Below are 12,505 nucleotides of genomic sequence, written 5' to 3'. Positions count from 1 at the left end.
CTGTGCAGCACTTGTGCCAAGCCTGGTACTGAGGTGAATCCAGACCAGCACATTTGTACCGACTGGACCTCGCAGTGACACAGGGAGGTTGCAAGGCACAGGGGATAATTTATGAAGGACAAATGTGTTACAGAAATCACATGACCTGAAGACTTTCTTTCAAAATTCAGTGCAAACTGACTCTGTATCTTACCGCCCTGCACTGCAGATAAAGCTCTATACAGATAGAAAAAAAAAAAAAAAGCTCAAACAAACAGTGGGCAGAAAAGGATCCTTAGAAAACAATAATATATGTGAGTCGGTAACACTCTCTTGGCCTGCAAAAATGTATAGTTCAGGATCATTCTGAGCTAAATGCGTTTTCTTGATAATTAATAATATTATGTTAATTTTTATTCTACCAATTTGTTCCACTGGTTTTTGAATCCCAAATCATGAGGCTTCCTACACATTTTTTCAGTGTGTACCCCAAACTAAAGGTACCTAGAATAAGCAGTCACTTTTACAACCACCAATTAGTGCTTTTTGTACAATGTGCAGAAAGACCAGCACATTCCACAGCAATTGTTTTTTTCTTTGAAATAATAGTGTTGTCTTCTCACAGAGACCCTGCCTTTTGGTTTTGATTTTTTCCTTGGGACATCATTGCCACTGCTTCCTCTACCAAACATAGCTGTCACTCACGGATACTGAAAGCATCTATCTGATTAGGCACTGCTGTGATTACATATGCATAGATCTGCAGAGTCTAACTGGTATCCCTACTAGGGATGAATAATTTGTTATGATAAATTTTGCCTCCTTTTTTGCTGGAGGACAGACCAGAAGATTTTTGCATCAACACTAGCACATGCTTAATAATAGGTTTTCTCTGGCTAAAGGGAGTTTTCATATTAGTGTTATTGTTATTGTTACTATGAGTACTACTTCTATGACTATTGTGTGTTTAATGTACATTTGAACAGCTTTCCTCCAGCTGACTATAAGCTAGAATTTTAAAAGGAAGATGTTTTAAACTAAGCAGCTCTAATGTCAGGCATCCAAAGTTGGAGGCAAGATTCCTGTTAAAATCAGTGATATGAGCTCTTTACTGGTTTAGAATGCTAAAAATAGTCGTGACAGGAGCAGTCAATAAAAGAGGAAGGGACATGAAGTGTGAGAGATCACCTCCATTGAATCTTTGTGATATCATGAATGTAATGTTGTTCTACTGAAGAAAGAATTCTCTCTGACTAGCAGCAAAATCATTTGTCCACGTTAAACACTTTATCTATCTCACTGAATTGTTTATAATCTTATTCATCTCCCATAGTACACAGCCTGGCCTGGCCTGGCCCATACAATGTATGAATCACTGACATGTCTACCGGTACTGTACCCTCACCTCTAACAGCTACTTAAGTCCTGCTGTTTACAAAAGCATACATATTCCTGTACTGTCCAGATTCCTGCTTTCTCTACGTCTGGGACATTGTGCAGACAACCCCACTAAAAACATACACCCCACCCTCAGCACCACACTCCAGACTGCACCCCACAGGGCAGCCACTAACCCCGTCTCTGATGTGGATGAGAAGAGAGTCCATGACACGGCAGATCAGATGTAAGAGATACAGGACTTCTGGAGGAACGTGCAAAATGGGAGATAATTGCTGAGTTTTAGCCTCACATCGCAAGAGCACCTGCAGCTCTGTCTTGGTGGTGCCAGAAGAGCTCAGCATCCCTGGAAACACAGCCACTCACCTTTGTAGAGCGGTGTTTCTCTGGCCTTGTTGGAGATGTCGGGCTCTGCCCCAGCCTGCAGCAGGGTAAGCAGGCAATCCAGGTTGCCACGGCTGGTGGCCAAGTAGAGAGCTGTCTCCTCATTGAGTGTGCGTTGGTCGATTGTGCCAGGGTATGCTGTGAGTAAATGGCAAGCCCAAAGTCATTATGGCATGTAGTAAATACACAAATATATGCAGCACCATCACCTTTCAAAATGCTTGGAGTCTGAGGTGAGTTTTCATTATTTATTTATTTTCCTTTTCCATGAGCAAATAAGAATATATTATAAAATCACTATGCCTCAGATTAAGTGTGTAAATCAGTAGCAATTTAGATTAAAATGTTCAGCTATCACTAGTGATACTGAAAGCTGCTGAGTAACTGCTCTTCAGTACTAGCTTGAATGCAAACTATGGTAGTTAACCACCTTCGAGCACCAACAAAGAAGCACTGGGCTGGATCTCCAGCTGGTGGGACCTGGGGCAATTGCTGTCAGCTACGGCAGCCAAGCAGTTCACAATAGCTGAGAGCTCAGCTACAAGGCTTTACTGTGAGAAATCCTGGCTTGGCAAAATTTCTCAAGATACAATTTTCTCCTGAAGATCCTAACTTTCAGAGGCTTCAGTCTGGAAACCTATTCTCAAAGAGAAGATGAAATTAATATACAGTCAGCTTGAAAAAATACTTCACATACAGTCCCAGGCAAGGACTGGGCTGCTGCTAATCCTGCTTTTTAGTTTATTTGTATTCTCCTTCTCCCTTTTGTAATGAATTAGTTTTAACTTCACTGACCTTTTTGCAACAGGCTCAGGCAACCCACTTGGCCATAGTACGCAGCTTCATGGAGGGGTATCCAGCCGTCCTTATTAGGTTTAGAGAGGTCTTTTCCTGATTTCATCATGTTACATACTGCTTTTTCATCTCCATCCTTGATTGCTGCCACTACGGGGTCAAGTTCTCTTTAAAACAAGATTAAAACCTGATTATGGTTTCCTTCATTACGGAGAAAATATTATAATAAATATTTGTGGCCCTAAGGTGTTTTGCTACAGAGCATGTAGGCATAAAATTTGTCTTCTCTAATTTGGTCATTTGCAGCAGAAGAACCACTGGCTGGAGGTGCTGATCTCTTTGCTTGGAGTGTAAGGAAAGTGTAGATGTGACTAATCTCTGACAAAAACATGTATATATTAGATATATGGAGTTTGGGGAGACCAGCTCTAGCTGTGCTCTGCACCCTGCCATGAGCATCCATAGTTGTGATAATTACATCACCCTCCCATGTGGTGTTTCCATTTAAGATCTTTTAAACAAGATCAGCTTTGAAGAGAACTGCCCCTGTCCATTCCTGGAGAAACTTTAAACTTTGATTTGGAGGTGGTTTAGCCCTTGAGCAGAAATTAATCTCCATTAATCTTGTTCTTGTGTTTTAAAGATACCTCCTATTTCTCTTATGCAAGCCTGTTTTCAGGAGTTAGCTGTACCAGTCATAAAGAAGGGTGAGCCCTCGTGAGATCATGTGAACATTACAGTGGTGGTCTGGGCTCTCCTTTTTCAGCCAGGGATTAAAAAAAAATTATCCACCCATCCAAATGAAATTCTGAGCTACCCTTTGTGACCATGCCCCAGAGAACGCCAGCTGTCATTTCAGCACTGAGTACTCAAATTTTCAGAAATGATAGCCACTTCAGACACCATAGACCTTCAAATATATGTCTTTGGTGTCCCTGTAAGACATGTTAGGTGCTAGATACTTCTTAAAATCTGGTGTTTAGAAGGCTGCTTGGGAGCAAACCCATTAGCTTTGTCAACAAGTCCACTCTTGCAAAGCTCCTAGACAAGTTAGCAATTCCCCAAGCAACAGCAGCAGTCAGGGGCCTCTGGAACCCTGACTGGGACCTGGTGCTAAGCTGTGAAGCGGTTTGTACTATGGTCCATTTGAACCCAACAAACCACTGTAAGGCTATATAGGGTCAAGTAACTTCTAGGAACAAACAGTAAAAGGAATGAAAAAATATTTGGGAGAGAATATTTTAAAGCCTCTTAGGAGTAAAAAGTCATTGAAATGTGTAGAGTCACTGCAAAGTGTTAAAGTAGTATTTCAGTTTTTAGCAGTGAAAAGAAAAGTAACATGAAAGTAATCTTTTTTAATGTTATTGAATTCTGAAGCTTTCAAGAAGGGACTCACTGTGAAAATCTACCAAGTGTGCTCCATGCCACCTAGAAGTGGGACAAAATGAGCAGCCTGCAAGCGAGCTTCGCCCTGACAAGCCTTCCCTTTGCCAAGGAGGCATTCTGCCCAGTCTGGGCAGCAACCCATATCTCTGAGCTCTGTAAGAGCAATCGCAGAGCAGGGCTGACCTGGGCACACCGGTTCTGCTGCAGAGCCACAGCGAGAGCTTCTGCGGGACTTCCCACTCTGCTGGAGTCCCGGCACTGCCTGACAGTCACCGTACATGTTACCACGGCCCAGCAGTACACGCAGAAGGGCCTGTCCCCCTCCTTCCAGCCTGGCTGAGGCTGCCGGCCGCACAGCAGGAGCTGGTACCCTGCAGCCCATGCAGGCAGGATCCTCGCCTGTGGTGGGCAGCCCTGTGCTGTGCCTTCCAGTGCTGGCACCTCCTCGTGCTCTGCTGAGCTGTGCTGGGAGAAGGCAGCCACCGCATGGCTGAGCTCCAGGAAAGCAAACACCACAAAGGAAGAAGCATTTTTTTCAGTTCTAATGGGGACTTGCAATAAATGAACATGAGCTATATTTTCAGAGACTGAGAACAAGAAAATGCTGAAAACATAGGAGAGTTTTTGGTTTGAACTAACTTTAAAATCTTGCAGCCTTGAAGGCAGAGATACTGGGGAGGGAGATGCATGTCTCAGGGTAGGAATACAGTATGTGATGAAGGTCATGCAGGGCAGTGACGATGGGAACAATCAGAAACTTTAGTTATGACAGTAGGTTTACAATGCCATGACAGAGCGAGATCAGATACAGGAAAATATGGGCAGCCTAGCACAGGAGTCCTCACAAAGCAGACCCTTGGTACAACGTCTGCATGTAGTGCAGGTTACAGGAGCAGCACCGGATTTCATTGCCTTGCAGGGGCTGCACAGATCAACAACCTGAAAATCACACAGGCTTCATTAATTTCAGCTTGCCCAGAGGTACCCAGTCTGTGCCATAGACACAGATATTAGCACTGAAAAAAGTCACCAAACTGCTTCTTTGAAGATAAACTCAGGGCCTGGGGTAGAAGTAGGTGAACACAACACAGGTGCCAAGAAATAGGAAAACACACCATTTCCCAGGTGAAAAAATACTTGTTCCCTCTTGTTCCTTCTCTAAGGAGTGGTCTCAAGACAGCAGGGTCACAAAAATAGCAACACTGGAATGGGGAGAGATATGGGACACAAAGCCAGGCATTTAGTCTGAGGAGATAACAGCTAGAGCAGGCAGCTGCCTCCCTGGCCACAGCCCAGCCAGGAGGAACCGCCTGACCTTCTATTAACTGCTGGGCTGAGGTCCCAGGGACACTGCTGTACCTCCATACCATATAGAGTACCCTGCGGACTAAAACCGAAGCTGCTAGTTTTGTGTAGATAATAGATTTTTATACAGGCATTTGAAATTGAGCATTTTGTTGAAGTCAGTCAACAGCAACAACTGGCATGTTTAGCTGGGAGAGGAGGAGGAGATGGGGATCTTGGTCTTTAACAGCCTCTGGCACAAGGCTGCTGAAGACATCTGTTGTTCTGTGCAAAGGTTCACGTTACACATGCGGGGCTCCTCGTTTCCACCTCAGGATTCAGGCACAGGATAGTGTTACCAGTGCTCTGTGAGTTACTGTGTGCCAGGTGGGCCATGGCGGGTCTACGTGCATGTGGCTGGCATGCAGCAAGCGCAAGGTGAACCGCGTTTGTTGAGACCTCGGTGAAAGCAGTGGGTACCTAGAATCTGTGGTAGGGTTAAAAATGTGTGAAGAATCAGTTACTATTCTGCTTGAGCCCTCAGATGTTGAATGAAGCAAACTTCTGTCAGGGTCCTTGACCTTAAATGATTCCCCAGTAAGATGAGGGGGTTTGCTGGACCAGGCTGTAAATGCTTTAGCCAAGGAAATTCCAGATCAGTACAGAAAGTTTAATGAATCTCCATGTGAAATCCTTGTTTTCTGCTTGGCTCATAGTTGACTGTTACAAAAAACCAACACATTCTGCTGCTTGGATTTCATCAGCTATAGAAAAGATGAGGATTAGAACTATGGAAGAAGCCTGAAAATCTGATGAAATCTTAACCTTGTAGGTGAATCAAAAGAACTACTGCATTTCAAAGGCCAGTAGCCAAGAAAATAATTACTCATTGCAGAAGAGATATATAGTAGAGGCAATTGTGAGTGCTGAAGATGTTCAGTGAAGCACAAAAAGATTCAGGAAGCTCCTTCGGTTCCTGGCAGCCTGGTGAGAAGCAGGCAGCATGAAGGTGAAGGCAACTGTCATCCCTGCCCGGCTTTGAGACCAGGGCTATAAAACAGCCATGTATCATGCTCTTCTGTGGATTCCTAGCCACATTTTTGCTCCCACTGGGCAGCAGAGGAGGACTAGCTCTCAGCCTTATCCCAGTTTCATTGTGGACTGAACTTTATTGAGCTCAGTGCTGCAGAAAAGTCTGCCCTCCAGCCATCGCACCCAGAGCAGGAGAGAGGCATGCAAGGTGTGCAGAGCACCTAATGAGAGGATGCAATTTCAGTGTGGCCAAGGGGAGCGGGCAGGTGATGAGGGTGTGGGAAGCTTTGTGTTTCAGCAGAAAGAGGTTTCCACATGTGTCAGGGAGGGCAATGTCAATGGAGAGCTGGGTACAGAGCCTGGATCAGCCAGGGTGTGGGATACTATAGAGCTTGGTGAGGGACGAAAGGAAGAGTGGTGGAGGGGTTTTCTGCAAGACACAGAGAAGTGCTGCCTACAACACTTTCCTCTCTTCATCTAATAAAAGCAGGTGCATGCATCTGTTCTGCCTCAGAGAAAGCTGTAATAAACCCATCACGGTGTGGACATTTCCACTACACACAGGCACCTGGGCAGAGCTCCAACCACTTGCTAGCCTGTCTGCTTTCCCCATCCATGACTGTGTAAACCTGAGCTTATTTACGGTCTCTGCCAAAAGCAAAATGTGGCCAGGAGGATCAAAGTCAGTCAAGCTGGTTCCCTTCTTGTGCAGGTAAGATGTGGTATTGCTCCCCAGCAGCCCTCCTCAATGTGACAGGACAATCACGTATTGCTGCGAACAGGCACTGCATCTTGGGAGTATTTATAAAATATTTACTTTGAAGGACTGGACTTTCTTACCCTATTTATATACTGCAATAAAATGTTTGTTTTCCCCACCGTTGAACCATGAACTTAATACCAATGCAGTTGCTATCAGCACCTGCCTGCTTCATCTACCATGTTGATAGAGGAGCCAGACTATATAAATAAATGCAGGCATCCCTTCCCTGCTGTCCTTGTCACCACAGAGCTACCAAATGACCCAGGGTCCCCAGGGCACATGCACTGGAGGGATGGACAAGGATGAAGGAGGAGAAGAGAACAAGGGAGGTTTGGGGTAGGTCACCTGCAAGAGCCTGGGCATGGTCCAGGATGGCTGGGAGGTTGGAAGGAAGAGTGGGAATGCAGCAAGGGTGCTGTGCAGGTATCAACAAGACCTCTGTAGGCATTTAATGAACTCCTCCGGATGAACATCACCATTTCCCCCCCACCAGACACCATCGCCACCCAGAAGATCTGGCTGAGGGGAAGAGTGGGCAGCAAGGCATGTTTTGATTGCAGGGAAAAGCGGGAGAGAGAGGCACTTACACGGGCTGGGATGTGCTGGACATGCTGCCGTCGTACCTTCGTCTGAACCCCCAGGCTGCCCCTGAGCTGGACGGCTGAGGACGGCCTCTCGGCTGGGCCGCCAATCTGGAGTGGCGATGACATGAATGAAATAAGGAGAAATACTCCGAATAGGAGAAACAGGTCATGTTGAGGCAGAAACAGAGACACACATCCACAGAGACGGAGCGAGAAAGCCTGTCGGTCAGGGCTTTGAATAAAAGCAGATGGCCACGGGTTGCTCTGTGCTGTATTCAGCTGCTCGCTCGGCTCGAAATTATTTTTGGCCCTCTGAGGAAGCGTCAGGGGATTCAAATGACCATATAAGACAACAGTGAGGTTAACCCTACCACCACCGCACAGGAAGCAGGCATGAGGCGAGGTGACATTCATCACCTCCGAAGTGCCACGCGAGCAGGTCAGAGGTGGGGGTGGAGGAGGACCCAGGGCCCCCGGGTGCTGGCTCCATTTCCAGCCCAGCTCTCGCAGGTGGCAGAAGAGTTCAGCAATGCTGGAGATCTGGAGCTACAAGCTGCAAAGGTTTTCCCTCCAGTGAGAGGTCAAAAGCTGCTGGGCTGAGGCAAAGGCAGGGCAGGTTAACGAACAGAACTGCAGACACTGTCTTTTGCCAAAATAGCAGGTGTCAAAGGACCTTCTACGAAGACAGGACCAAACAGCCAGGGAAGCCCTTATTCTCCCACACACTGGGTCCCTGCCACAGAGCTGACAGTACAAGGGCACGGTAACGACACTGAGAAGCCATGACCTTTGATGGGAGCAGGACTGCCTGCTGTATAGCATCTTGATTCTATAGCTATGAGACGCACTTACTGCTCATCAAATTGTCCCCAGTTTCCCAGCCTTGGAAACCAGTCACAGGTGGTAATGAGTGAGGTGTCAGAGGACAGTGGAGTTATGAGAAAGAAGGAGGAACAAAACTTCAGTTGCTCCCAGCTTATTACAGAAAAAATAGTTTAAAAGGATATTTTTCTATCTTACTTGGTTTTAGGGTGACTTTGTAACCTCTTCCTCCCCCTGCCCCATTGAGAAATCTGCCTTTTAAAAAATGAAAGGAGAACAATGTCTGGTTTGGAAACTGTCAGCAGATCTCTCTAACCCACAGCCCGGCATCACAGGGGAGGGAGATGCGGCCACGCTTCTTGTCTGGAGCTGCTCTTAGCTGAGCGGTGAGATTGCGATCAGACTCTGATCTGAAATAACTACATCCTTTCAAGTCTGCAGTATATAAAAGGTAGCCAGCTCACACTGTTTTATATGCCTGTTTTTGGCCTCTCCTGTGTTTTCCCCTAACAAATGCTGTGTTCCCTCTCTGGCGAAGCTCAAGCCCAGCATCCAGCATACCCATGAGGGAAAGGAGCTGCTGGCTTCAGCAGGCTTGCTTTCATTCAGGAGGCCTTGTAGCAGTGTCCCTTATTTTATTTGTTGCTTAAAACAGGCAACAACAAGCAAATTCTCATTTTGCTGCAGTGGTGTAAATTGTTGACCTCATTGGATTTATAGCAGACTCTGGCTTTCAAGCTAATGACAGACTTGCAGAGCAGCCGCTTGGCAAAGCTAATTAGAAAGCACGTGTCCAGGCAGGGGAAGCTGTTTGGCCCTTTCCAGGCAGGGTGTTTGGGCTGGGGCAGCTCTGACGGGCACTCACTCACCTTTGCCACGGGTAGATGCGGTAGGGCGGGTTGTGGCTGCTGGCGCGGCTGGGGGATGCCTCGCCAGGACCTCCCACCAGCGGCTTCTGGGCAGCTGCTGGACCCACCGGGTCCTCTCCCAGGCTCTGCTGGATGGCCATCTTTATAAGCTCGTCTTCACTCAAGCTACTGTACAGACTGTATTCCTCGGAGCCTATTGTTTGTCTTTGAGTATTTGCTGCCATCGTAGCCATTTTATGTTATTTTGCTTTCCTGTAGGAGAAAATTGTGATCATCAAAATCTGGAAAATGAAAGAAAGAAACTCAACTATCATGTGCTTTTGTTCAGCTCTGCCTCTTGATTAGACTGACCAGAAAACCTTCAGAAATCCTTCACCAGTGAAAGAACATTATCAGCTAAAATCTGCATATGAACTTAATTTCTATCACACAGAAGTAACTGATTTAGCTGATATTTAAAAAAGGGAAGGGAGCTGCTGCAAGCAAGGCAGGTTTTTATCTACTTATTCTGGTAACCACAGCTCAAGAGAAAAGTAGGTAAAGGAAATCCCCATAAGATTAGAGATACAACTTTAAAATGAATTTGCCTAGGAGAATGCCAATAGACATCTCTCTCTTTTTTTTTTTTTTTAATGTCTTGCTCTAATTGCAGAAAATTAAGGGAAGAGATTTGTCTCTCTGCTGGTTTTATGCAAGGGCAGGTTTTCCACCATGAAGTGTAAAGAGACTGTGCAGTAATTTTTTTCCACTTTATCTGGAGATCTCTTCAGCAACATGCAAAACTATTCTTTGAAGTGACTTTCTTTGTTTCACACAGCTAGGAGAGCAAAATGACACTGCTCAGTTTCGCTTCTGATTTTTTTGCTTTTTACAGAACAAAATTTAAGGTCATGAGCTTTAAGACTTATGGTCAGACTCTCTCTTACAAAAACTGGTGATTGCGAGCTGGAAATAAGAGTAGGGGGAAAAATCAGGGCACAGTCAGCAATCACAGAATGACTGTAAACCATCACCGCAGTGTGGACTCAAAAAAGGCAAAGGCAATCCAAAATATTATCATAATTCCAGCAGTGATAGGGAAGTACCAATGCCATGAACAGGTCAATGCTCTAGCAAGAGCCCATCCGGGTGCCAGAGAGCACTCTGGCTACCAGTGTTCAAGAATCGAGGGCTTTTTTTCATGGGAGGAGATGAAAAAGGTTGCCTCTTCTAAGAAGATGAGAGCCAAGAGGGAATAGGTTTGCTTTTTATAAGCACACCAGTGAGAGAGAACTGTGTAAAACAATAGAGAAATCTGGGACGAGAAGCAACGGGTACAAGCTGCCTGCAGATAGATCAGGGGAGGACAAGGAGCCAGCAGAAAGATGCTGTGGAGGCACATCCCCAGGCACAGACAGGCAAGGGGCTGGCTGAGTGCATCAGCATGGCTGGTGACAAAGCTGCCTGTCTCCCATCCTGGCACCATCAACCCCTGCAATCCCACAGCAGGGCTGGTCTCCAGCTCCCCACAGCCCTGCCCAGCCATGGGCCTTGTTGCCCTGGGCCCCCTGGCAGAGCCACACACGGGGCTGGCAGAGCCACACACGGGGCTGGCAGAGCCACCCCGCTTCCTGCTGCTCAAGACCTGCCCCCGCCATGCTGGGCACCACTGATGGTGAAGCCGGCACACATGGCCCCTCTCTCCGCAGCCCTGGGCTCTGTGCCTGCTCCCTGAGTGCCCAGGGCAACCTGGTTTCCCAGGGACTCTCACCCACATCAATGGCAGTGGGGTCCAGTATGACACAAGCCTTGTGCCAGGAGACTGCCCTGCTCCTGCAGTCCTCACTGCTGTGTGCAAAGCCAAGGGACAGTCCCAACCTGGGGGAAATGGAAACTCCCCAAATGGCAACAAAGCCTTATCTGTACATGTTGAGACACTCATGTTTGTTCCCCTAAACATAATAAAAACCAGGACAAACCAAAATTAATACAGTTTGAAGAAATTGCAATTACTTAAAGTAAGCCATAAGCAACATAAAATCTTGGATTTAAGCTTTTCACTTTAGAAATAGTGATATCTCCCACATCAACAACCACCTCAGACTCCAAGCATACACCAGAAGAAGTGGGATGAGTTCAGGGTATAGGGAAGCCCAGCAGATTTCAGATTGACATTATGACTTTTAACAATGAATAATGTATTTCACAGTCATGAAAACTGCCAAAATAAAACCTTCTGTTGCTATAAATAATGCAAAAATGTTTGTTTTTCATTTTCTGCCAGATCTCTCATGGCTGCCGTTGGTTACCTTCGCCACTGAGAGCTGGTGTGCCTCAGCTCTGCTATGACCCTCACTGTCCCAAGAACCAAGCCAAGGCATCAAGCCACTGATAGATCCCACACAGAGCTGCTGCCTGCCCTGTGCCCCATCCGCTCTAGTACCTGTCCTTGGCTGTGCTCCAGTCCATGGCTGGCCAAGAACCATGACACAGCTTTGTTTCCCCAGCAGCTTCTGCTGCTGCTTGGCTTACTCAACTCCTGGCACCCTGGGCAGCACTTCCATAGTCTGTCAGCCCACATACTCACTCAATAACCGGTGCGCTGCAGATGTGCAAAACCCACAGGCTGGAGTCAGAAGGCTTGTCTGCAGCACTCAGCACTGCAATGCCTAAATGTAGCAGAACCCTAAATTACTTCCCTGCAACAGACCTGGCCCTGATGGTGACTCAGAGACCTAAACTAAGCAGTTAATAGAGAGGGCAGGATCTGATTGTAAGTTCGTAATGCAGGTGATGCACAACTCTTTGGAGGAGGCAAGAATACAGATGAAGTTGCTCCTCTTTGAGGGCAACCTCTGCCAGTGGAGCATGGGACACAGACCCCTCCTCTTTATCCTCCCCAACCCCACCGCCAGCATCCTGACAGCGCAAGAGGCAGAGCAGGCAGGGGATCCAGCCTCACATGCATCTGAGCTGGGTGTTGGAGTCCCTTTGTGGGCAGGCAGGACTTTGAGGAACACACAGGAGACCGCTGCCAATGTGACTCTGCACTCTGGCACAAAGGAGCAAGTGGTTTAGGTGTCTCACGAAATCCCCCAGTGGATCTAGGTATAAAAGCAATATCTGGACATCTTCCCCTCCCTTGTTCTTTTGTTTCACACCTTGTGGAGGCACAGGAAGGGTGAGGGAGACTTAGAGTTTGGGGATCACTTCTATTTTACCCTTTTATT

The 12,505-nt window shown here is 46.7% G+C and overlaps 1 protein-coding gene across 5 annotated transcripts in view; it reads right to left on the bottom strand.

Moving 5' to 3' along the window:
- Positions 1-12,505, bottom strand: part of ASB2 (ankyrin repeat and SOCS box containing 2) — a 54,186-nt gene that overhangs the window by 18,967 nt on the left and 22,714 nt on the right. For 3 of the 5 annotated variants that reach the window (XM_065063596.1, XM_021292446.2, XM_005506127.4), the window contains 4 exons: positions 9,297-9,548; positions 7,609-7,713; positions 2,557-2,723; positions 1,744-1,899 (listed from right to left, as the gene is read on the bottom strand). In XM_065063596.1, the coding sequence (XP_064919668.1) occupies positions 1,744-1,899; positions 2,557-2,723; positions 7,609-7,713; positions 9,297-9,529 (661 nt within the window). In that variant the 5' untranslated portion in view covers positions 9,530-9,548. Of the gene's footprint in view, positions 1-1,743; positions 1,900-2,556; positions 2,724-7,608; positions 7,714-9,296; positions 9,549-11,862; positions 11,994-12,505 lie in introns of those variants that run through there. The other 2 variants (XM_021292444.2, XM_005506129.4) reach the window with 2 other exon arrangements.

Source organism: Columba livia, chromosome 5 (genome assembly GCF_036013475.1).
Source record: "Columba livia isolate bColLiv1 breed racing homer chromosome 5, bColLiv1.pat.W.v2, whole genome shotgun sequence".
Taxonomy (NCBI): domain Eukaryota; kingdom Metazoa; phylum Chordata; class Aves; order Columbiformes; family Columbidae; genus Columba; species Columba livia.
This window is presented reverse-complemented; position numbering and strand designations above follow the sequence as displayed.